Raw genomic sequence first — 25524 nt, 5'->3', positions numbered from 1 at the left:
ACCCAATAGGCCCAAAAACAACTAGAGGTGCTTTTTACAAAACCTTACTGTTTGCGCTATCAATGGCGCACAGTGTGAATCCCAGCCTTCCTGACGTGCCGATCACCTCCGAAGACAGTATAGATCATCTTCTTTTCGCGCTACCCAAAATATAGAGGACAGGTACGGCCACTTGCTATTAAACAGGTCCGTTTGTACGACGGGCTGGTCCGGCAGCAAAGGATGCTCAGGTGCCGGTCCTGCGATTCTCCGGTTCGATATTGTGCTGTGGCGCCCTCTATAGACTCTTTTGGTTAACAATGTGTGAGCAAGATTACTTTGTTCTATGATAAGAAGCATGCGTGCGCCCAACACCTATATATAATCATACTGCCTAATTCCCCTCTGCCCAGCTTAAGGTTTAGTGAACCTTCACCTATCCTGTTTAACTGCTATCTCTCTGCAGGTGGTGCTCTGTAAATCAAGTATAACTGAACCTGCCACAGGCCGCCAGCTGGAAGCATTTCTATTCAGAAATTTACTCTGAGAAGCCATCTAGACTAATGCTGAGGAAAATGTCACAGCTGAATTTATATGCATGTGTTTTCAAAACCTACAGCTGAGTGAGGATATCGCAAAGTGGTTGTCAGCAAGGGTCTGTAATTCTCCTTCGCCTCTAGAGAGTTTCTGCCCGACTTATTGAATGGAAACAAAGTCTGGGAAATTTAACTAAACTTCCCTTTATCCTCGCTCGATGAGCGCCTCCCAGGCCTAAAATTCGTCACATTCGTCTCAGAAAACTTTTAGAGGACATGGCATCATACCTGCTCCAAATGACCCAGTTCTTTCGAATAGTGCGCCACTCTTGTTGTCTTTTGGCTTTGGTTCGAATGCTTCATTGTTACCTTGCTGTTCTCCCATTACAGCATTACTCCAGGAATTATGTATACAAGTATTACAACCGTTCAGAGGGCTATCCGGAGCTTATTTTTATGATCATAGTAAGCGTATCATGCAAAACACTGCTCAGAATATTCCAGGGTCGTCCTAAAGTTACTTATCACACCACGTCTACTGAGGAAGCAAAAGCTATAGCATTCTTTCATTTCCTGTTTCACAAATCTAACCAGACTGGCACACTTCGCTAACACCTCTCCTTTTTGGCTTCTTGTGCAACGGGAGCCTACGGCACTGTCGCGGTCGATACGAGGTGCATACTGGTTCCCTGTTCACGTAACTCTTCGGCTGAAAACTTCTGGTGATGAACAGAGCTCTCTACTAGAGCTTTTGTGCGTATTTGTGTGGTGCTCCGTATGCACATGGAGAGAAGTCATCCTCCGTCAACGACACTTTTCTTTTTCCTACTGCAGACGCTCCGGCCTGCAACCAATCGCAGACTACTGTATACGCTGCTTCGAGGCATGAAGAGGTGCAGATCATCTGTGACGTTTCAGCCGAGCCCAAGGACGTGAAATTCATGTGGACATTCAACAGTTCCGCCTCAAAGCACGAGGTGTCCTCTTTCACCAGCTCGGGAGCACGCAGCGTACTGTTCTACACGGCCAGAAAAGATTCAGATTACGGGACGTTCCAGTGTCTTGCAAACAACTCGATTGGAGCTATGACGACACCCTGCTATTTTCAGATTGTCCGGGCAGGTGAGTTCACTCTTTATAAAAGTGCCCGTTCTATGGTCTGCACAGCATCTTGATAATAATTATTTATCATTAGCGTTAACTACAACCGGCCTGTATTGCTTGGTTGGACAATTGAATGCTTGAAGCTCATGTGCAAAAAATCAAGCCAGCACCTTCCCAGACATTTGCAAAACAAAAAGGTCCACTTTGTGAGTAACTTCGTAAGACTTTTTTCAGATGCTTTACACTATCGTAGTGTAATAATAATTAGGTGGAAAAAACTGTGCAATTACATTATGAAGACAAAAGCCTTTAAAATAATGCGCCATTTATAACTCAATAAGGGCCGTCCTGGGCTCTGAAATAATCAGAACGTTAGATCTTATAACCAGTGCAGGTAAGTCGACGAAACAAAATCGCTGTGGCGGCTCGTAAGTTGGTGCATGTTTATAAATTCTCTTTCTCAGCTGTTAAAGGTGAACTGTAGCCAAGGCTAACGCTTTAATCATATAACCGAAGTTCGTAAATTCTAGGATTCAAAGAGCCGTGAGGATTAGAATCCTTAAAACATCTGGCTGAGTTTTCAAAGTTCTCCACCGTCGGTCGCTTGAATGTATCTTCATTTGTAGAACGTTGAGAAAGTTATCGGGAAGTTCTTGCAGATGTAGAGCGCGTGACGAAATCCTGGGTGTCGTGGATTACATTTCAGATGCTTTCAAAAGCGGCAGCACATAACATACGTTGTGAAAGCAGTGCATTCGGCATAAAAATGTATTCCTTGTGTTTGGCTGATGCACAGAAAAATTCCGTCTATATGTGCTGTCAGCTTGGAAGATGGTGACTGTGAAGGGCTGCCACATTTCAAACACAGATTTCGCAACTTCCGAGGCACTGCCGCGACACCAAAGTGTAATTAAACATCCGCCACTTCTGTCGCCCGTGCAACTACGCAACGGCCCTGTTGCACACCCAGGCGGCGCAGGCGGCAGTGCAATCAATTATGCCACCTCCTTCAGTGTCTCGCATGCCACATCAATCTCCACACATAAAAAAAAATAAGCAAACTGCGCCTGGTTGTGTCGCAATAAACAACGCTGTGCCGCATGTATACAACGAACTTGACCGCGTGGCATTGAGAGTGACTGACTGTCTTAAAACCCGATTCGAGTTTTGCATATCGCATATGCGAATATGCCATGAAGTTGTCAGGCTTGTGCTGACGATGCCAAAGCGGTATCATAAAACCTTAAACGTTTTAAGTGCGCTTGCTGCTGCTACGTCGTTTATTGCAAAAACGAGTACTATCCAAACTTTAAGGCTGTTAACTGCACTTGATACGACTGACGTGACAGAGCTGCGGGGCCGTCGGTCCCTATTCTAGCCCCCGATGTCTGTGCGTGCATCGTGTCGTGCATATTTTAATTTAGCTAGCCGTTTTTCGAACACATACTAGAGCCTTCAACGGGCTTTAGGGTCCTCAAATGCAACCTTTTACCTGAAGGCACTACCTAACCTCAAAAGCCAAGCAATCTGCAGTGAGTACGTTGATCACGGCTTTTCTTCCCCTCCTTATTCTCTATGGATATGTAATCCAGATCTCGATTACAGAGCGGCGTAGTGTTACGGGCCCAGGATTTTGAATTTGTCAACGAATGTCAAAACCTGATGGATTCGAAAGAAGGGGCAGATGGCAGCGGCACGCCTCTGGCTGGTCCGCATACTACATAGGTTCAAAACTTGAAACTTTTATATTGCTTCTGAACTTAATGTAGGACCTAATTCGAGCGGTCAAACAAGCAGCTAGCATATGTCCTAACACTGCAGCTTGTGGCGTAAATAGCAAGCTAGCGTTAATTTATTGGGATCGCTATTTTAAAACAACGGTAATATGACTTTTTCTATCAGAACAAGGCTGCCGTTTTCACCATAAAGGAATTTTCTCATTGGGTCCCGTCAGTGCTCAGTCCTTGTATAACGAGTAACTTTGGAGTATGTGTTGCTGGGAATAAAACAGGCGCTCAGGCCCATCATCCCCTTCTTTCGTTTTGCACTCCACAAACATTAAAAGGCCGCTGCCATGGCTGGTGTTAAACTGGCGTCCTTGGACTCAGCAATTGAGCATCATAACCACTGAGTCACCGCCACTTTTTTTTCTTTATTGCCGCACTGAGCCACCGCTACGAGGTCATTAATTCTGAGGTCAGGAACTAGTAAAGACCGTCGATGGACTTGTCGGTTTCCGTCTTAATGCCTATCAATAGACTATCGTCTAGTACAAAGGATGTACGCCCAATTAATTAAAGAAAACAGTATTTACAGATGCAAGTGCTATAGACTGCAATTACGCTGCTACTCTACTAGCCGCGTGGCAAGGGATATATTCCCCGGTTAGGGTGCTGGGTGTGGGAGAAGTGGGCGCAAGCTAACTTACTGTATCAGGTAGGCGTGGCTTCATTTCAAGAAGGCGAGAGGTGTACTCTGCCTTACCGTGCACTCTGAACTTAGCAGATAGATTATACTGCCCGGTGCCCTTCGTTTAGCGCCACTCTGTTTCTCTCTGGGTTTTTTTCCCTTTTGTCCCGGCTCCTCACACACGTGCACACTCGCCCACCGAGAAGTATCGTTTCCTTAACAGAACGACCTCTCCAAGGTTTCCCCAGCTCGTTCGCGCTAGTTCGCTGTCATCGGACAGCCCGGTGAGAGATGCGTGCGCCGCCGTGAATTCTTTTTGCCAGCGTCGCATTGTAGGCGCGCTCCTTGGTCATCTCATCAGTAAAGATCGGCAACCTGGCCCTCTTCTGGGAGAAAATAAAAGAGCGTACTTGCCAGCACTTGTTTGGTGGGTGCGCGGGCACCAGCCAGTAGTGAAGTAGCTTTTGCTCAACCAGCTGCAATTGTTAGTGCGGCTTCTGACTAGCCAGTACAGCCTCACTAGTTGCCTCAGTACTGCACGCTTTTACTGCAGAGCGGATCGATCGATACACCTAAGATGGATGAGTGGCCGCCTGGAGCTAAGAAGAACGGCTAGAAACCACACCGCACGCTCACATCTTGTTTCAGCTGCATGCGGGAGACATACTGTTTAGTTGCGTTGTTTTTTAACACCACCCTTTATCGACACAAAAGGAAACGAGGTGCCGACATGTAAAAGCTATTCGGGCATTACGACGATGCCTTAACGGCCCGCACACTTGGTTTTGCTCGCCATGCTATCACGACTGCAGCTTTTTTTGTTAGCTGGTGTGAGCCTTCTGCCCCTAATTAGCTGGCGTGAGCCTACAGTTCAACGCCAACAATTTGAGAGAAACTTCATAGGTGTGGGAAGCAGGTGACTTCTAGAGTTTCGCGCAATGTACAATTACTGTTACTCAACAGCAGATCGCCTAATGTGCAACGAATTTCAAGAGATGACCTACAGTGCAATACGATCAGCTTCGTATAACGTACAGAGGACGTCAGCTAGTTAGAAGCTTTCTGTCTTAGTTGCTAAGGGCCCAACTTATGTTGCAATTTCTTGCACGATCGTTACGCAGCTCTTATACCGCTAAATCATTGATATAAAGAAATCGACTACAATTTGCGACATCAGGCGGACAGGAGGCATAACACACGCCCAGTGCGAGCACCACTGATGAATGGTATATCAATAGAGAATACCGCCATCTTGCACTTTTTCTTACTTACGACAATATTGTGTCCGGCTCGGTCGTGCGAAGACTTTGGCGGGGGATTTTATTGTCATATGGAGGCACTTGGTGCGTTCATGGGGAAGGAACGGCGTGAAATTGGAAGCCAAGTTTGGTCAGTGATAGGATGGACCGTCGTGAATTCTAAGCCGATGTTGCACAGCCTCGCCCACGAAGAGCTGCATGAAATTACGTGCGATCGCTTGACAATACTGATGTGTTACCCCTTTGAAGGGGTCACTTCCCTGTAACCCGTGAACGCTAGATAAACTTATTGTTCTGTATTACAATGTCAACTGCTAGTAGGAACACGGCTAGTGGTTCACCTGCATGCTGTTTGCGCTTCTGAACAATTCTCCATTGCTGCGGCGTTTCGCAGGTCCACTGAGCAGTATGTACAACTGCGTGGTGAGCAACGTGACGGACGCCGGGCTGCAAGTAGACTGCCAGCGGCGCGGGACGCCGGCTGGCGACGCTAATGGCGGCTCGCTGTCGCCCGACCTGGTGGCCGCTGAGGCGTCTACATTCCGACAGCGCAATGCCTTCCAGCTGGAAATTCGGGACGCCCTCCTGGACCGTCTTGTGTTCAATGCCACCTCTGAGTCGCCGTCGTTCGCTGTGTCGAGCCTGTCGCCCGGCACAGAGTACACGGTCGCGTTCTACCTGGTGAACCCGAATGGCAAGTTCAAGCTGGTGCAGCTCAAGACGTCGACGCTTCTCGCTTCGGAGGAGCGGCTAAGATCGGGTGAGGCGGCTAAGAATCCTAGTGTTTTCAGGCCCATGTGGAATGCGCTTCAAGGCTTTGTGGCATACCGTATACGCTTGACTAAAGGCCGCGCTTTTTTTTTTTTTGATTTGGTCAGGGTGCGGCCCCACGCGAAAGCGGCATTTTTCTTTTCAATGTTTTGTGTATGTTCTGGGATGACTAGTCTACTGCGCCATGAAGACAGGCGTCGTACCTGGCGCGCGGTTGCAGATACTTCTAAGGCTCTTCATTGCTATTGCTGTCGCCACTGCTCGACCCCGGTCCTCGACACCCTCATAAAGGAAGTCATCTTTGGTTCCATTCATTGCCAACAACACCTCTGTAACTTTAAAACTTTTAACAACATTGTTCGGGGACAATGCCTGCTACGAATTCAAAGCCCACGAGCAGACAAACTGAAGTCAGCTTCAGCTGCATTCATGGTCGGCCGTTGCCATCCAAGCAGCCATGTGAATTCTCGTTTAAACATCACACATCTGCACAGTGGTGTATCGGGGCAGATGATAATATTGATAACATCAGGCAGCTGTCGTCGTCTGGCAGCTCCTCGGGAATGTGCGGAGGAAAGAAACTCATACATGAATGAAATACAGCTATAGTTTCTCCTTGCGGATTTTAGTTTTTTACAAATTATTGGCTGCCAATTTTGGGGCAGCGGCCCATACATGGGGGCGTCCCTTAGGCGAGTGTATACGGTAGTTAGCCTTACGATTGTGACAGCTACTCGAAAGGACTTTCCGTCTAGGCAAAGATGAAAGCGGAGGCGACGGGCAATGCACGCAACTAGCTTAGGACAACGCCATTTTTGCTGCATTTTTGCTCTACCGTATACGGCTAGGACGACGTTGCGGCACAACTTATTCTACGGGTGAACACCACTACAACGCGTTCAAATCTATCCCTGCATGTAAATGCTGCATCAAACGTCAGGTTAGCGTTTCGCGGCGAAACACTGACAGATCAATAGGGCTCGGATAGAACAAAATCGCAGAAGGTGCTGTACAAGGTACCGTTCAGCACAGGATAAAGAAACAACAATTTGCGCGAGCGCAATACTCTCGTGGTACAGCCTAGCCTAGACACCGTTCTCCGGCCAGTTAATGAGAACATCATATTGAATTATGTGGTGGTCAATTTGTCTGTGTTATGAGTGTACCAAATAAGGCTGTTTTATCAAGGTTTGTTGCTCGGCTAGTTGGTTTTTGTCAGGCATCATGGAAAAGCAGCGCTTGCAGACGAGGACATAGAGAGGACACACATACAGCTGCGCCGGTGTGTGTCCTGTTAGCGCAGTTGTGTGTGTGTCCTTTCTGTGCCCTCGTATGCAAGCGCTGTGATCCCATGCTGTTTTATCAAACGGGGCGTACCCTAGATCTAACTAGCATAGGTTCGGTTTTTTTACTTGCGCGGGGGCTAAATATTCTGCCTGCTAAACTCACCGTGAAACCACTCAGCAGTCTCAAGAGTCTGCAGTTTGTTTTACCTTTTTTTTAAGAGTTTGCAGTTTTACTAATTTTACTGTCAGCCATGTTTTGAAAAACAAACCTTTTCTTGGAACCTGTGTGAAAACTGAGTGCTAAAACTATGCTTCTCTTGTTCCTACTGGCGTTAACGAGCCGTATTTCCGGCTTTTATTAATTTCGGTAATTCATTTACCTCCATTCCGGGACGCTTTGGATATATTCAGTGGTTATAAGTTTCCAGCACAGTTTTAGAGCGCGAGAGTCGCATTGGCTAAGTAAAGGCCCGTCCACAGAGTGAAGCAAATCGTCGTCAATCGTGCTCTAAATTTTGGTGACTAATGCCGCTAGCTAGATTACCGTTCCGGACTTCATTTAACTCGCCTAATCACTTTTTCTACATTTCTGCGAGGTGGAAACAAACAACAATACCTACCGTGAAACGCGATCAGCATCAGCCGCCAATCTCGTCCCTGGAAAATGAAACTTGTATACTTTTCCCGATGAACAGCTGATGAAAACAAATATAGGAAGGTCTTCGCAACTTGCGGCAAAAATTATTTATTTATTTGTTTATTTATTTATTTATGCCTGTACTCTCAACGCCCGAAGGGAATTCAGAGAAGAGCGGCGGCAGTGGACGCAGGGATGTGGTTCCACACGTGCGGGTGCGAGGAATAAAAATTTAGAGGAGTTGAGGCACGACATGGCGGATCCCCTACCTTAGACTTATGATCGATGCGGGATGATTGTAGGATGGCGAAATAAGCAATTGGTGCTTAAGAGTGGTGTTACTGTAAACTTTATGGAACAGACAGAGCCGAAAATACATGTGACGAATTTAAAGTCGGGGATGTCGTTAATAAGAATGCATAGCTGTTCCAGTATTTGATCAAATACATCGTGATCTAATAAAGTGACGTAAAGAGGCGAGAGGATCACTTTTTGGCCATTGGGAGTAGGTGAAATTCGGGAATGTTTTTATGTAAGCTCCTTAATTTAGATCCATAACTAAGTTTTCAGTAAATGGAAATCCGTGCAACTTATTACAAGAGAAACGGGAAAAAGAACCAGTCCCGAAAAGTAGGTGAGCCTGATTTTTATTAATTTTTTTTTGCGCATTCAACCATGTGCGCGGTACTCCGAAGGCGCTCAATTTTTCGGCTGCTCGCGCAAGCTGATAGCTGCCGTACGGCGACTCCGCTGGGGCGCGCAATGGCAGTTTACAATAAAGCGCGCCTCCAGGCACGGCATCTTCAAAGATGGAGCTCAGCGGTCATGCAGCAGCAATTTTTTTTTTCGGCTAGAGCGTTCTTACCGTTTCTTTCTTTTTTACACGCTCTGAGTAAAGCTAGAGTTTCAGAAACGGCGCTGCTCAAGGTTTCTCGCGATGTTCTACGTCTTTTCAACTGTCCCTTTTTGTTGCGTTTTCGGGAGCTAAGCGAATATGATATCTTCTTGGGCACTAGGCAACGTACAGACGCGCAGGAACGGGTTTGACGTTTGGCGGCTGTGCAGCGCGGGCTACAAAAATATCGAGTATAACGATAAACTGGTGTTATCCTAGGAATAGAATCACCTTTCAGGTCAGAAAGTGTGCTGTGCCAATGAAGATGTGTTTTTTTTTTCAACATCGTAACTCCCCTGCTGCCACGTTTGGGGTAAGCAGGGTAATCATTTGATAAAGAATTAATAAGGAAAAAAATTACAAGAAAAATTTCCAAGGCTCCTTTTACATAAGCGCTATCCTATACTGGCCAGCGGCTGCCTCGTTGGATACTGTGATTTGTTAACTCTAGTGCGCGCTCAAATCGCCCAATACGCGTGAGTAGCAGTTTTGCGAAAATGACCCCTCGCTTAGTATTACACTAACCCACCACCCGGTATTGTGTACAGGAGTGGAGCATCGGAAACCTTGCTGCGCGTCGCTAGGACTACTTATAACGGCTGCCGTCGTGCTCGCCTTCTTGCTGGTCGTCATCGCCCTCCTCATCAAGTACAGGACAAGGTTAAAGCTAGACAAAGGTAAGCTAGTAATCTATTCAGAAATTAATAAACTCTGGCCTCTTCCTTCTGATAATACTTTTTTGAAAAGTGGTAGTATGTTTGAAAGGTAAACAGACCAATAGCCTAAGGACGGTGCAACTTGTTACAGCAACAATATAGCCAAGCTTGATTCTTTATTAAGGCTGTCATGTGGACAAAAATACCTAGACAGGCAGGGGACCCTCGGAAAAAAAGCTGATCTAGTCAGCTTGACTGACCCTCGGCCCCTACGGTGCAAGAAGCAAAAACAAAAGGAAAAGAGCAGGCAGTGCAGCGGCGCATACATCACGTCTGTACCCGGAACAATTAACAGTCAGTAATATAAGACTAATAAAGAGCATTCATGGTGGGTGAGTGACATTCAACAAAATTCAAAAGCACAAGTGTATTGCGAATTATAATAGAAGACAGGCATTCATTTTCACGTTCTAAACATTGTAAGTGATTGATTAACAGACTTGTATGAGTGCACAAAGGATTAATGTTCGCAATTTGTAATTTGTTAGCAACGTTGCGGGTGTGTAAATAAGCCGTTGCTTGCCATAACCAGTCCTTGATCGTGAAACAACTCATATTGATGGTAGGCGTATTGAATATTTTGAATTTCTTTAGACTATGTGTGTGTGCGCTGGAGGCTTTAATCATCATTAGGAATTAGTTGTTTGTATAAGAGCAGCAGTCTGAGGTCATAAAAATAAAAAATACATGCACCCGTGCACGTGAGAAAGCAGGCAGAGTTGTGAAACGAAATACTGAAAATCGCTGTCATCGTTCTTTTTTGCAACATCTGTATTTTCGTTTCTCTTGTTCCCGTCGTCGTATCCCAAATGATTTGGCCATAATCAAGTTGTGCTGTAAGTAATCAATTATAAATTAACATTTTCACAGCCCTGAGGGTTTTCGTATGCAGTAGTTGTAAATTTGCTTGAACAAAAACGACCATAGCGTCTCGACTTCGTGCTAGCGTGTTTACGTGTTGAACGATGTAAATGGGCTATCCGCGGGGGTTTTATTGAATCTGAACGAACAAACGTAGCGTTTAAAACAGGACACAGAAAGATGAGGACAGGACGGGGCTACAACTTACAACTGAATGAAATCGATAAACGAAAGACACATCCCTTCTCGAGCAAAGACACGCATGCGCAAACTTGAAAGAATGACAAAACTGTGATAAACTAGAAAAAACCGGTAAAAGAATAAGAAAAAGAAAAAGAGATGAAAAGGCGTGGAATAGCCACCGGTCATGAAACTGTTTACAAACATTAAGCGCGTCTTAGAAAGTTTCTTTCTTTTTCCATTAGATAAATAGATGGTGTGCTAATGCACGTGTCATTACCGCGTTGTGATATTTCATGAGCTTCCAGGATTTCCCTCGCCAATTGATCTTTACCCCTTCCTAAAATCTTCGTGCGTATTGAAGCCTGTGGTATTTGGGTCGTCTCAGTCAAGGAGTTAGTAAGCTTCCCTTCTCAGTTATTCGTTTCGGGTATGCGCGAGCGAGAAAAGTATATGCGTTTTTTTGTTCTATTAGTAATTTCTTGCATACCCCGTGAGCGAACAGTGTTTCACCTTCGCGTTTTTCAAGGCATTTTTGAAAATTTTGTGTATTTTCGCGCATGCGTATTCAACATTTGCAGGTTCGCGCAAACGAGAATCGAGGCCGGAAGGTGGGGCCGAAGAAGGAAGTGAAATGGGAGAAGTGAATCCTGAGTGCAAGTACGTCCTTCCAGCTGATAGCGGCAAGCAGCTTTCAAGTTCGAAGGAAAGCCCTCTCACATACGTGTGATTCTGCGTCCTCCTTTTGCCAGCAGGCATGTTCTTGTACACAACTGAAGGAATTGTGCTGAAGTGAACGTGTTTTCTGGCATTCGTCAGCTGTCGTCGTGCTTACTCGCCCTACCACCACAGCGCGACTATGATAAACATCCCTCTTCGGGAGGTGGTTTATTAAACGATTCCCAATCCGATTTCATGCAATTTTTAATTTCCCACCCTTCCTCATTGGCTGAAGTTACGCCGCGTCCAGGTTCGCTCTTGGTTACTGGCTGAAGTCTAGGGCGTGACGTCGCTTGATCCTATGGCGAATGGCGCAACATTCAAAAACGACATCGATTCGCGAAGGAATCCCTGTATTATACCGATCCTGATGATCACCGCAATCAACCACCGGCGCTCAGACACGTTTCTTGTGAGTAACATAAGGTGCTTCATCTACCCAGTGATCTTCACCGAATGACCACGTTTGAAGCGAGTCTACTCGTCGCGTGCACTGCACCATTTGCCAAGGACTGAATATGGGACGTTTCTGCACGTTCATATTTCGCATCGCATATTCCTGGAGAAAAACCGGTGCAGAATGCCCACTGTCTTTCATAATCATGTCGCAAGCTTGCGCTCAGTGTGGCGCGGTAAATGACTATACTGTGAAGTACGTTGCATTTCCTACCATAACCATTCATTGTCCCGGCCCAAGAGGCATTCAGGACTTAAAAACCATGTGCCTCAAATGGCAGTAAACCTTGTCGCTTCCAGTGGTGTGTTTACATGTATTTTTGACCGTGATCAACATTTGCAGTCCTGCTATCTTTCTGTTTTGCTTCACAAGTTGTCAAGGTTATAAATATAATGAATACATCAATCTGTGCTTCATACCTGTCAATTTACAATGGCTCTAAAGCAACAGTGAAAAACGTCTGTTTCTTATCGGTGATCTGCAACGTAGCAGGCTGCACGAGCCATCGTGTATATTGTATCCATAGAGAGTTTATTATTGCTAAGCATCGCCGTTTTTGTTGTTATTGTGGACGGCATGTCCAATGGGGTGCATTACACTGGCTTTAAATAGATAAAAAGAGTGCGACTTGGTCACCCATGTTTCACTTGCCACTTCGACGGAACTTAGCGCATAACATGCAGCAACGGAACGACTTAGCATTGAGACCATATAATTGACGAGCATTTCACGAATGGCAGAGCTGCTGTTTATAATTCTCCAAGCACGCTTTCCCTTGAAGGTCCAGCAAAAAAAAAAAGACGTCCTCCGAAATGTTGCTTTTAAGCTGAAAGTGGAGTAACCCGTGAATGACGCATGCATTATAGACGGAGCAACGGCTGCATTCACCGCCTTTATTGGGCAACTAGAGAAATGGTGACACCTTACTGATCGCTGGCAGCGAACAATTCTTTAAGTGATATCACGGGGTCTTTGCTCAAAAAGACATTATCCGCACGCGCATAGTTAAAGTAGGACTTCGGGATAACTCAACCATAAATGCCAGTTTCTTTGGGAGTCAAGAAGCACGCAAAATCAAAACGCGTTGTCAGAGTGTTAAGTGTCGTTTCACAGAATAAATAAGCTCACCTCAGCGAAACTGTGCCACGTTTTCAGTCATGGTCGGTGATGAGATAAAGGGTCTGGAAAATTTAGGAGCTGTTGCTGCATATTCTTCAGAACTGACAGCTTTATGGTACGTTGTTGACCCAGTTTCCATGTTATCCCCGTGCAGAATTGACGCGTAAGAAGAAGATGGCGCAAAATATTTTGGTATCCCGGAAGCAGCGGCCGCATTTTGATGGCGCCTAAATACAAAAACGTCTGTCAGCTGAGCGATGCCAGCGCACGCTAAGTAGTGTGAAGTGATCGAAACTAATTCGGAGCCCTCCGTTGCACCCTCTCTCGCATCCTACGTGCAGTTAAAGCTCCACATATCATATCATATCAAATATATTTTGTCTACCACCAAAAGAAAAATCACAGGCAACACATCAACGAGCAGTACGAGCAGTCTTGTGGTGGAGTTGCACAAAATTTTTTGCGCAGAGTGTTTCGGGAACACGTGCGAACCACGGTCGCTTTACCTGGAGATCTCGTGTAAATAATCGCTTAAAGAGAAACAAATTTTCCTCAGTCAAAAGTAATCACTCTTACTCCGACGTGAAATGATAGCACACGCTTTACCTTCCCAGTCACGCCTGTCTACTGTTACAGTTCTGCGCTGAAACTTGCCCTATTAGGCGGTATTCACTCTAGCAGAAAGACACTGCTAACAGCTGTCAATTGTTGTCGTTACAGCGATCACGGTTCACCAATGGCAGAGGCCACTGAATGGAATACTTGCCGCATGACAGCAGCGAAAAATGGTCTGACTCCATGTGCAGACCTAAGCTGAGGTATAGTGCGAAGGTGGCTTTATGCGGGAATATTTGGTTTAATTATTCTGACTATAAGCCCACCCAGGTGTTATTTCCACCTGAACTGCGCCATAAAACTTGCAATTTTATGAAAAGCTTTTCCCGCATCACTAAATTCAACACAAGCACTCTTCCAATCTTAACCACTTGGTGTCACATCTCTGTGAGAATCTTACTGACATAAAATCTGATTTTAAGAACAACCTTGAAACAGAACGTAAAGCACAGAAATTCAAAAAAGGCGCAAAAACTTTTTTAAGCTTTCCAACACTGCTAGGAACCAATACTTTGATGATCACGGCACTACGAATGCAAACTTGCAACTTCATATGAACTCAGAAGTTTAGTACTAAGCAAAAGTGGGTGGTTTACCGGATCATCACCTTTAGTGCACGTTCAGTAGCTAGGAGGCCGACCCTTCACAACTTACTTTTCGTTGCAATAAAGGAAACCTGCGCGTACGCCAACGCCAATGTCATCAAAGGGGTGTTTCAGTCGACAAGTTTCTAGGGTTATTTACCAATCACTTAGTGCATAAACTAAAGCATCTCCGAAAGAAGCTTGTGGATATCATTTGCGCGAATAAGGTGCATTAATTATGTGCACAGTGCATTCCTCTAACATTCCTGTGCTATGTAGACTGCCCTAGCCGCGCACAGCAAACTGCAAGAATGGCGCATGTCGCCCAAGGACCAGGCGCAACTGTTGCATTGCAGACGCATCCACTGTCTGAGTACTCCGAGACTAGCCTTGACGATCGGGCATAAACTGTGAGCGCCGGTCATGCTGCCTCGGTTTATTGGAAGTGGCTGAAAAGCTTGAAGCAACGCGTGACTCTTTAAGCACAGCTTGCTTTGGTGAGCAGACAAGAGAGCAGTTTTGCGATTGACTTGTTGTTTTGTGGTGTGCTATATTCGTGCATGAATGCATGGAAAAATATAAAACTGAAAAGGGTGCTTTGTCAGCAAAGTGAAATCGGCGTGGTACTCAAACTGTGTTGGATATCCAATCGCGGTTGATGAACATGCACACTTATTGGACAAGTTCGAGCCCCTCCGCCATTCGTGCGTGGGTTGGCTTTGGGCAAGCACTCAGGACACTGTTTTTGTCTTGGAATAACGAAGCAAGCACGAGGACAGCACACGCACAAAAAAATCAAAGAAGAAACACTGCACCAAGTCCTAAGCTCCACGGCTGGTCTCATCGCCTCGCCAGGCTATTGTGCTCGTTCTCCTCGTCCTGTCGTGAAGAGTTGACGCCGTATCGATTCGCCCAACTATCTGTCTTATGTCTACAAGTCTCGAAGTGTTGTGACAGTCGCTTCAGGGACAAATACGACTTGCGTGGTGAACTGTTCAGGGCACGAACGCTCAAAGTGAACGGGTCTTCGATAATTGAAAGAGAAGAGCTATTTTTTGTGTATGTACATAGTATCAATCTCTCAAGTGACAAGTGTGACCTACAGAAGAGTGAATATATATAATATAACTGACGCATTTTGCGTGAACTGTTGATGTTCTCTATCTGTTATGTGTCCTATTGCATTCTGATGAGCAGCTTATAATAAAGGTGCTTTTGCAGTTGCCTATCGTTGCGCTGAAGTTTTGTTGTCAGTTTATTTTTGTCATACGCTTGCCCTCAGCGTGGATCACTTGTTCCAATGTTAAGAAAAACTAAAAAGTTCAACGTGCATTGAATCGAAGCTTTGCGTGAGTATAAGAACGTCACTTTTCACGTCTTGACTGCGAAAAAAGAACTGCAATGGCTCTGGAACTTGATTCTAAATCAACAGTAAAAATAGGTGTTCTGGGGTACAAAGATGGCTTCTGCGGCACAGAAATACTTATGGTAGCGGACGCCATAAAAAAAAAACAGATTAATCATATTACCTATTATGCTAGTTGGCTAACTTCTAATAGTGAACTTTTTGACCATCCCACTTTGGCGCCTAGGTGTGTTGAGAGATTTGCAACTGGTCGTCCGTAATAGCGATTTCACATTTTAAAATTTTAAAACCGGAGTTGCGTTCAGCGCAGCGGCGCAACGAATTCCTGTCGCCCCGCGCGTCTGTCAAGAACCGCGCGGCTACAGACCACACGAGAGAAAGCGCACCAGTGCACGTCACCCAGCGAGGCGCGTGTCACGTGAGTGGCTGAGTGACGCACCCGGTCTGCTGCGCTCTGCTCCAGTCTACTCCAGACTAGTCACTGGAAGGTTCTCCAGCCCAGGCCGACATGGAAGATCACGTGACATGCGCGTCGCCGTCAAAGTGCACTGGTGAGTGTTTCCGTGTGCGCCCATAGCCGCTCAATTATGAGTGTCATGAAGGAAGCGTTAATTTAAAAAGTTGGAGGCCTCCTTCCTCGTTAATGGTAGGTGTTAGTGTGAAATGCGTTTCAAGGCTGGCTTGTCACATTCTGTAATAGGTAATAAATACCGCTCGTCACATCCTTTGAATCAGTCTAATCCAAGTGTGTGGGTGTGGTGTTTGAGCGCATTTCTTCGTCAGGTTCTTCTCCCTATCGCGCTTGCGTGCAACCTCATAATTTGGCTGTTGCCCTTCATTCCAACGCCTGTCAACTCCACGCGTAGAATTCCAGTGTCATAAAACGCTTGCTTGAATTGGAATCGTCCAGGCTCATCAACCATCTGTAATACCAGTGCCAATCAGTACGTGGACGCGCAGGGCGATCATCGAGCGCGTAGGTCATGAAACAAGATGAATGGGGACGCATGGCTTATCGTTTCCTAATCTGTGTCGATGCGCCAGTCTCCGCTACCTTTACTATCAAGCAGTCCCTGCCAGCGCCGTAAAACACTGCCACATGTCATCTTTGTGCTCTCTAAAAAAAGGTAGTTGGAGTTACTAACTTTCCAGGTAGTAACCGCCCATCACATAAGTTACTACTAGGTAGCAACTATAGGTAACAAATGCAAAGTTGTAACGGTTACTACCTATGAAAGGTAGCAACAGGAACTCTCCTCAGTAACATTTAATACGTTTAGGGTGGTATCTGCAAGTACCCCTAATGTAGTGGCAGCAACTACACTTGGTAGCATTTACTCCCTCTGAAGGTAGTAAATGCAAGTATACCTATAATATCAGTTACTATCTTCGAAGGCAGTTAGAGGAACTACCTTAAGCAACATTTGATACCCCTGAAAGTATCGACAGGAACTACATTCAGTAGCATTTATTACCTCTGGAGGTAGTAACAGCGACTATCCTTAATATAATTTACTGACTCCGAAAGTAGTTACAGCCGCTACCTTTAGCCACGTTTACCTCTAGAAAGCAGTACGAGCAACTACGCTTAAAAAACGGCGCCGCTTTCTTGTGAAAGAAACCCCTAATCCGTATGCTGGATAACATTCAAGTACTTGCCCATTGCTGCATCACTTTCCTTACCAAAAATATGGCTCCAGTTAAGTTTGAAGCAATAGGAAGCAGAGCGCTTATATGGCTTCGAAAAAACCAAAATTAATGAAAAAAAATTTGGCAGAGGCTTAGCTTGGTTAAGCCCGGAAGGTTGCGAAAGCATATTACGAGCAAGTTCAGCGACTACAGTAGTGAAAGGCGAAAGCCTAAGTGCTGTACGGAACGCCGGAATTAGCTTAAAGTGCTATTGAAGTGTCCAGTAAACCACAGAGTTGGTAAGGCGCCTTTCCTTTCCTCCAAATCAACGCCGTCTACAACGCTGTCTATGTCAGAGCGCATCAATGAACGCCACAACAGAGGTCAAGTTAAAGGTCAAACGTGGATCCGCCGGGACAACGCTGAAGGCTCAAAACCAACCTAGCGCAGTATTGCTTTCGCAATAAAATGCCTCTCGAATGAAGATGTAACAAGACGAAAAGCAAACGGCGCGCACGGAACGCGTAGCCGGGCGCCACACGTGTGAGCAGGAGCGCGCGGAGTGGGAGCCCAACACTGGCGGACGTCCATGTGGCGGTAGTTTTTCTGGTATTCGTATCAAAATTGTGACACAACCATGCGTCGTACAAAGTTTCGGGTGGCGTCGTACGAGTTCTCGTCGCATATAGCATACGTCTGCTAGACAGGTTTGAGGCTCACTCGCGACAGGTATTTGAACCGAGTGTCCGAGTGTTTTACTCCGACCTTTATGGATTCAGCATTTGTGGAATGAGCGTGCGGAGGCACGTCTTCATTTATTTCTCTTTACGCAACTTGCGTCGAGGTCGAAAGGTCACACTGACACTAATATTTTCGCCTTCACAGCACGTAAGCAGTCTTAAGTGACCTATAAATTTTTTCTCGTAATTTACGAGACTAGTTCAACTTTATTAATCAAAGGAACTGCCCTAATCACAACTGGTGCCAAAAGGTCTGACTAAAGCCCACAAAAATATCCTAGATGAGCGAAAAATAACCTTGTTTTTTCCTTAGTATTGGGCGTCCAAGACCCAATACATTTCCATTAAAGTGCTGACGCCTGCTATGCTGTCAACTACATCAATCATCAAGACGTCAAAGCTCGCTCATATTTCTTTCCGCTCATGTGGCTTCTCGCTGAGGAAGAGCGAAGGGTAGCTGTTCTGCACTAAAATGGCTAAGATGAAAAGAAAAGTGCAATTATTTGTTTTCGCAGGTCTAGGAAATTAAATTTCACATAGAATTATCACATACTTTTTCTTAAAGCACGCCCACCTGCTCTTTTAAAAATGTCACCGACACAAAAACTCTCCTTACGACAGGACGTATTTCAGTGTAAACTTTACTTTGTTGACATCCCGGGTATAAGTGTAAATAAAGTATATTGCTTAGGCAACCGAGCAAATTAAATTTACCGCATACTCGGCTTGCGGCATCACCTGTCCGTAGACAGTAATTCCTGCTGACGTGTTTTTCGTTCTTTGCTTCCGGACTCAGGCGCCCCGGTCCGGGGAGTGAGCACAAAAGGGCAGCGAAATATGTGCCGGAAATCCGTCTTAGTGACACCTGCGCGCCCACAAGCACGCGTTGTTAAAACATCTCTCGAATGAAATTTCTACGGAGCCGGCTTGCAGGTTCATGATGCTTGCGCTAGAAAGGAGGGCTCAGCTGTCGCTTTGCCGAGTAAGGCAATTTGTCACGCTCTAATCTTCTAGGAAACCCAGAAAGGAAGAATACCGTGGGCAAGGAAGAAGCGTTTACAGCACGCACGCTGCAAAAATACGACCGACAAGCATTCTTCAATAATCCCATTGCCGCGGATCAGCCTCGCTTGAAACCATTTCATTTGGCAGTGGCGTACACCTAATTAAACAAGTTAGCACGCATGAACAGACACGTTTAATTAACCTGTGGCGCAATGACACAACTTTCTCTTTGCCCGCTTCTTATTTGCTTCAGTTGACAAGCACGGGGCTTGGTGGCCTTTCAGGAAATGTACGCGCGCAAGAGACTGTTTTATGCCCTCCTAAACACCTCGGCTTTTGTGTACCTTTCCGCTCTCGCGTCTGCTATGCGTTCAATTGACAAACGAATAATTGTAGCGGAGTAAGTGAGCGGAATGAAGTGTTCATAAGGGTGTGTGGCTAAAATTCAGTCGGTTGTAGGGGCCGCTTTTTTCATTCTTTTACAAGAGCTGGGTTTTGAGAAAAAAAATTTGATGTCCGGATGAGCAGCGCTAATGAATTTTGTAAATTACAAATGAATGTGTGAGAAAATGCCTTGCGCCAGCACTTCTTGCATACGCAGGAAAAATTGAACTAAGAGAAATGGGCGAAGAAGTAGTGCACTATTCCGTATGCGTTCATGCAACTGAAGTCGATCAACAAGTGTTGCCTTGCCGCAGTAATGCGATAGCTGTTCCAGCTTCTTGCCTATTTGCGTTGGCATGCAAAAAACAAATAATACATTATCAAACGGAGATTCCGTTTTAGAGTCACGAAGCAATAGGGTATTTTGCAACACTTTCAATTAGGATGGCCCGCTTTTGTGTCCGGCGAACTTCCACGAGTCTAGCACGTAAGTAAGCTCTTGGGCTAGTTGGTATTGTGTACTCTTAGTCACGTTTCTAGCGCAGAAAAGACAAGAACGACCGCAAGACGACGAACACAGGCGCAACTCAAGGTTCAATATATATCGCCTGTGTTCGTCGCCTGACTGTCGTCCTTGTCTCCCTAAACATGAGTATGAGTTCGATAGCTAAATGCCTCCCACAATATTTCCCTACTCTCCTCTGTAGAAGATTAAAGAAACGGAGTTGAGTTGCACGCGTTTTAGTGTATTTGGCGTACAGAACATACGTGAAATCGGTAGGTTTGAAAGCACCCCATTGAACAAAAGCGGTAACATCCAGTACTGTGCACGTGTTCCAACGTTCCCAAGGTAGGTCGTATCGAACATCAAATCGTTGCTTCCAGTGCCACTGCGCTGCCCAATCAAAAACATTTAGCAAGCATGCCAGAGAAAATCACGGAAGAACCATGCAGTGGAAGCCTCGGAGCTGAATATCCATCTGGAGTATGCCGATTTGGTGTCAGAAGTAAACAGAACGCCATTTTGTGGTGATAGTAATTGTTAAATGTCTTCATGTGGTTAATGAAGCATGGTACGATGGCTTACGAAAGAATTTGCCATTTATGTGGGTCAATACGTCACACCCGCAGATTTGCGTAATCCGGACACCAGCGCAAAGAGAGCATGAAACTTCTTGCGCTAGCTTTTTTAGGAGCCTGCTACAACCGCACTTGAAGTGTCTGTGGTGACATCGGCACATATGAAATCAGTGTTGGAATTCTTCTTCAGTGCTCTGTTAAGAATTTCAATAAAACAGTTCTATCCGTGGTAATTAGAAGCTTGAGCAAGCGGCCCTTTCACAAAAAAAAAAACATACCAAAAGGACCATCTCGTTAGCAGTCGGTGAAGAATGCCTTGTAATAACAGCACGTCTTCTTTAACATGACTCCTGCGGGCAGACACCTCGGCTTGGGAGGACTGGTTCCTCGTTTCAGCGTGGAGGGGCAGTCTCTCCTCTCGGACAACAAAGAAGTGGCCTCCGCGCTGCTCCTCGAGCCCAGTCTGGATGCCCTCTTTCCTTTTAGTGAAGTTTTCTCTCCCTTACCTTTCTCGCATATGCATGCATGGCACGCGCTAAGACAACATTTCTCTTCGTTGCTCATACACTGTCATGGCTCGTGTCCATTTCTGCAGTACAACAGTACAATTTGCGAACCCGTGCTTCTCCGGTTAAAGTAGCTGTCCTTCCCCTCTCGAGTTTTATTTTGTCGTCGCTCGTGTATTTATGACCGAGAAGGTAAATAACCCGCCGTGGTGGCGTAGCGTTTTCAGCGTTCGGTTCCTGATCCCAAGGTAACCAGATCTAATCCCTGTCGCGGCGGCCGCATTTGAATAGGAGCGAAGTTCAAAAAACGCCCGTGTGCTGTGCAATGTGGGCACGTTAAAGAACCCCAGATGGTCAAAATTAATCCGAAGCCCTCTATTACGGCGTGATTCATAGCTCACTATTGCCTAAAAATACGACATTTTTGTCGTCCAGTCATGACATCAGAATTTTCTTAGTATTGCGAAGTCGTCCGTTGTTGCGTGACAACTGGCTGTGTTGCTACCGCAAGGAACTGCGCAGCACTTCTGAAAATTCTGGTTACTACAAGAATTTCGGTTGCTACTATAAAGATAGCTGCCAAGATACTACTAGTAAATCTTTTGCTGTTGACATAAAATTTTCTGTTGCGGTTTTAGATAAGAATGCATCGCATTTCAGGACGTTGAATCCCACAGCAGAAAGTAATGAGGGATAAATAAAGCACGTGCTGCAACAACGTTCAACCCTTAGATCCCGATAAGAATTATGAACGCAGTGTGCCAGCACTAAGTCGTTCTTAGTTTACGAGTATCTTGCACACCCTTTCTTCTACCACGAGGGTGTTGAAAACATTCTGTATTCTTGAAAACTAAACATTATGACAGATTTGGCTGTCTACACTTCAGGGGTGACTGGGAGCTGTAGCTAGCGTCTTTTTGGGGGGCAGAGCCCTGAAAAAGGAGCCGAGCCGGCTCCGAAACGTTGGGTTAAAATTGAAGTGTTTGGTTGGAGATGTGTTAGAGTTTATTATAATTCTGCATTTTTGCTGTGAAGTTAATACCGTGATATAATTGAACGGTTTTTCTCAAAGTTTAAGTTTGCAGCACCATTGCTACAAGGCAGCGCGCAGCGACGACGGACAAGAAAAGATACACAGCAAGCACCTTGCTGTGTGTCTTTTCTTGGCTGTGGTCTCTGCGCGCTGCCTCGTAGCAATGAATCTATACCAACTAGCTCAAGTAGCCGTTCTAACACAATTCATTTTGCAGCACCATCTTCCCGAGGAGCACATCACTTTCCGCTGCAGTCCCGACTGGCGGCGATGTGCTTTCAGCATGGTATAAAACGCGAACAAGAAAGTTGAAGTTAGAGCAACAAAACAAAAGAGATTTTAATTGAAGCAGACCGACTATTAAGGCATTGCATTTTAACTTTGATGGCGCGAAGACCTCCGCTTGGAAGTGTTACATACCCAACAATTCTGGACAAAAACAGTTTTGAACGGGAAAAAACTTTTGAGCGCAATGTTTTCATTATTGAAAGATTTCACTCTAACAATCAATATACCCGCCGATTTCCCACCGGCAGGATTGTATTTTTTTTTGCAAATAACGTTTCTGCTGTCGTCAAAAAAGTGCGCCATTGGTTTTCTATTGCAGTTTTAACTGCTTGTTGCGAGCCATGGAAACGTTATATAGGAAATATTTTGCTGCATATCAGAAGAATGGGCCATTACCTTTAATATTTCTATACCAGTACCTTACAACTTCTCAATATTCTAAATCTTTGTCCAAGAATATTGGACATTTGACGCCACGCGTGTACTTCTCCAGAAATTAATAAATTTATGGCACCTTTTTTGGCGATAAAATTTTCTTACAAGCGTTTCGGGTTCACGCTGATGGTAGGCACATCCTCCTCCAGGCACTAGCCTGCATGCCGTCGTACCGGAGTGAGGGCTGCTGTTCTCCCTCACCAACATTACAACCCGGATCTGGCGCCATCAGGATTATGGCCGTTTTCGAAGGTTCCAAAGCATTTTAAGGGTACGCTTTCGTACCTGACGAAGCAGCAGCCATCATTTCAGAGTGCTTCTGGCGCAGTAACCAGCCGCCCTCATTCATTCTTGTACTATACGGTATGCATAGGCTAGTGCACCAGGGACAAAAGTGTCCTGCAGCTGGTGCGACTATGTCGAAAAATGATGCAGTCCTGAGAAAAAGGATTCAAACTCTTGTGCGATTGTAACGTATCTTAATTCTCAATAATAATAAAAGAACTTACAACACATGGCAATGACTTTTGAGCATCACTCGTTGCTTAGAAAAACACAAATGAGGGTGGCTTACGGAAACTCATCAAGAAAAACTTCGATCTCAAGAGGAGGGCTTCGCTGAAGAACCTAACTAAGCTGCATGAAATAATTCGAATCGGGCCAATCCTTTGATGCGATAGCGTTCAGGGTCCAGTGTCGAAGAAAAGCTGGCGCCGTCGTAGTCGTCGGCATCGTTGGCCGTGAGTGAAAAATGTACGAAAAATCTCCACAGGAGCCACCTGAGGATGCAGGTGGGTCACCTAGGTCCCAAGAGCTTAGACCTCATCCAAATCTGCTCATCTTATTGTGAACAAACTGTCCCCCGCGGCAGAGGGCCGTTAAATTAATGATTGGTCGCGAGAGGTTCCTCGGAAGGAGCAACCTGGAACTCACAAACCCCACCGACCGGAGCACCTCCCATCTCAGGGCAGTGGCGGTGTGCTTAACCTCTGCACCACTGCGCCGGGAGTGGTATGAGGACTCCCAGGGATCTATGGATATAAAGTAGAGAATGACCAATTATGGATATATGGGTATTAACCGATTAACGTTATTGCGTTGTACTATTAAGGTGAAGCTTAAGTGTCCCCTCCAGTTTTTTTTCTCGCAACTTGACCGGAACAGGCGCCAGGAATTGTTTCGACTGGTGCAGAAAACTGTACTGGGAGGTCTTTGAGTCCGGGCGCTACACTTCGCTTTTGGAGAAAACGCTATTTGGGACTGGGGAATGTAATTTAGCTGTATATCATACTTTGACACCAACATCTAATGCCTACCATTGACTACAGTTGGTTGTAGACAAACCATGGCGTACAATAAGATTTTGTTTTAGCTGTCCAGAAATACTTCAAAGCTCCCAATCAGAATGTTCTTGTTGTCAGCCCCAAAAGCTTATATACCGTCTTGCTTTGAGCGCTAATTGGGATGTCTAGATACAAAGGTTATTCTTCGCATCTTCCCAGGTATTATACTGCTGCGCTTGAAGGCCTTGACTACGTACAGCGTCGAGGTAGACGATCACGTCTTCAGCGCGCGAATCTTCTACGTCCGTCCGTGGTCTGCTGCCGGTGTGAAAATCTTAGCCACATGTGGGAATCCCAGCCACGCTATGGGTTCATGCCTTTGCTGCCCAGGCAGCTTGTTTTTACTTACCAGACTTTTCCGACCCGAAGGCCCCTCCACTCGGTCGCTGCAGTTCCCGCTAACTTTCGGAACTCTTCCCGGATGTCGGATCGGCACTCCACCTCCAGTAGCCCGTACGCGCCGGTCTCCGTCACCCCGCCGGCGCTGCTTATCACCTCATCTGGAAAACTAGACCGCGCGACTGGTGCAGGTGAGGTCGATGGAAATCTACTGTCTAACGCTATACAATCCGCGTGGTCTCATGCTGAAGAACAAAGTTTGTGTGTTTGTCGATGGTGCTTGTTCATCAGCGATTGTCGATACGAGTTCGACTGTTTCTGTGATGAGTATCGGGCTTAAACGCTACTTAGGACGCTCTGTTATGCTTCGATGTGACTCAACATCAGCGCTTTGTGGAGAGAGCGGCGGTTCATTGCGCCCTTTGGGTTTTTGTAGTGTGGAAGTTTCACTAGAAGGAGCAGGTTTTCGACCTCAATTCATGGTTAATTCTCGCTCTTCCCATGACTTAATTTCTGGGGCACGACTTTCTGGAAATGTGCGGCTCTACAATTCACTATCGAAATAGAGCGGTTGATTTCGACTTGTGCCTAGCATGATGGAAATTTCGCGTGACGAAGAAATCGCATTTTGCGTGTCGCGAGACATCGTGGTCTGCAGTGTGCGTCCCTGTCTTCCCGTCGCCTTTCAACACTGGCATCTTTGAGGTCCTAGTGCAACCAATTTATCCAACCTGCCTGATAATGAATGTTATTCAGCCCACGGCCTGATATCCGTTTTGCACTATCGCGCTTACTTGTGGGCCTTTAATTCCTCAACCGAACCCATCACTTCGTCAACCGGTTTAAAACTTACTTCATGTTGACATGATGCTCCCTAGGCTATGGCACTGTTCGGGGTCATCTCAACCCAACCAGTTTGACTGCCGACCCGCAAACGTACAGATTAGCACTGCTAACCCCACCCTCAGCTCCATTCAACGCCGCGCTCTGGTGGGCATTCTGCTCCAGTAATCGTCTGGGCTTGACTTCGCCCAGCCCAAGCTCTGAACCACCATCTAACCCTAGTTTCGCACCCGTCACACCACTGAGACCGAATCTCTGGTCCAACCTCCCCCATTATCGCTTGCCGCCTTTGGAGCGGTAGGTGACTCACGAGCAATTAATTCAAAGACATGCTCGAAAAGCAGGTGCGTCAGTAGCCATCCAGCCCTTGGGCAGCGCCTGAAAAAGCCTGCAGGTGGTGGAGAT

At 45.9% G+C, this 25524-nt stretch overlaps 1 protein-coding gene across 1 annotated transcript in view; it reads left to right on the top strand.

Moving 5' to 3' along the window:
- The window catches only part of LOC149352517 (hemicentin-2-like), a 584798-nt gene extending 569444 nt beyond the window's left edge, over nt 1–15354 (top strand). Inside the window, exons 8-11 of the mRNA XM_089577190.1 lie at nt 1350–1637; nt 5682–6047; nt 9425–9553; nt 11215–15354. Of these exons, the coding sequence (XP_089433316.1) occupies nt 1350–1637; nt 5682–6047; nt 9425–9553; nt 11215–11363 (932 nt within the window). The 3' untranslated portion in view covers nt 11364–15354. The remainder of the gene's footprint in view (nt 1–1349; nt 1638–5681; nt 6048–9424; nt 9554–11214) is intronic.
- Nucleotides 15355–25524: the final 10170 nt, after the last annotated feature.

The sequence above is a fragment of the Amblyomma mixtum genome, chromosome 3, assembly GCF_055824585.1.
Source record: "Amblyomma mixtum isolate Tamu chromosome 3, ASM5582458v1, whole genome shotgun sequence".
Lineage (NCBI taxonomy): Eukaryota > Metazoa > Arthropoda > Arachnida > Ixodida > Ixodidae > Amblyomma > Amblyomma mixtum.
The sequence above is the reverse complement of the archived record's forward strand: the minus strand, read 5'-3'. Positions and strand labels throughout refer to the sequence as shown.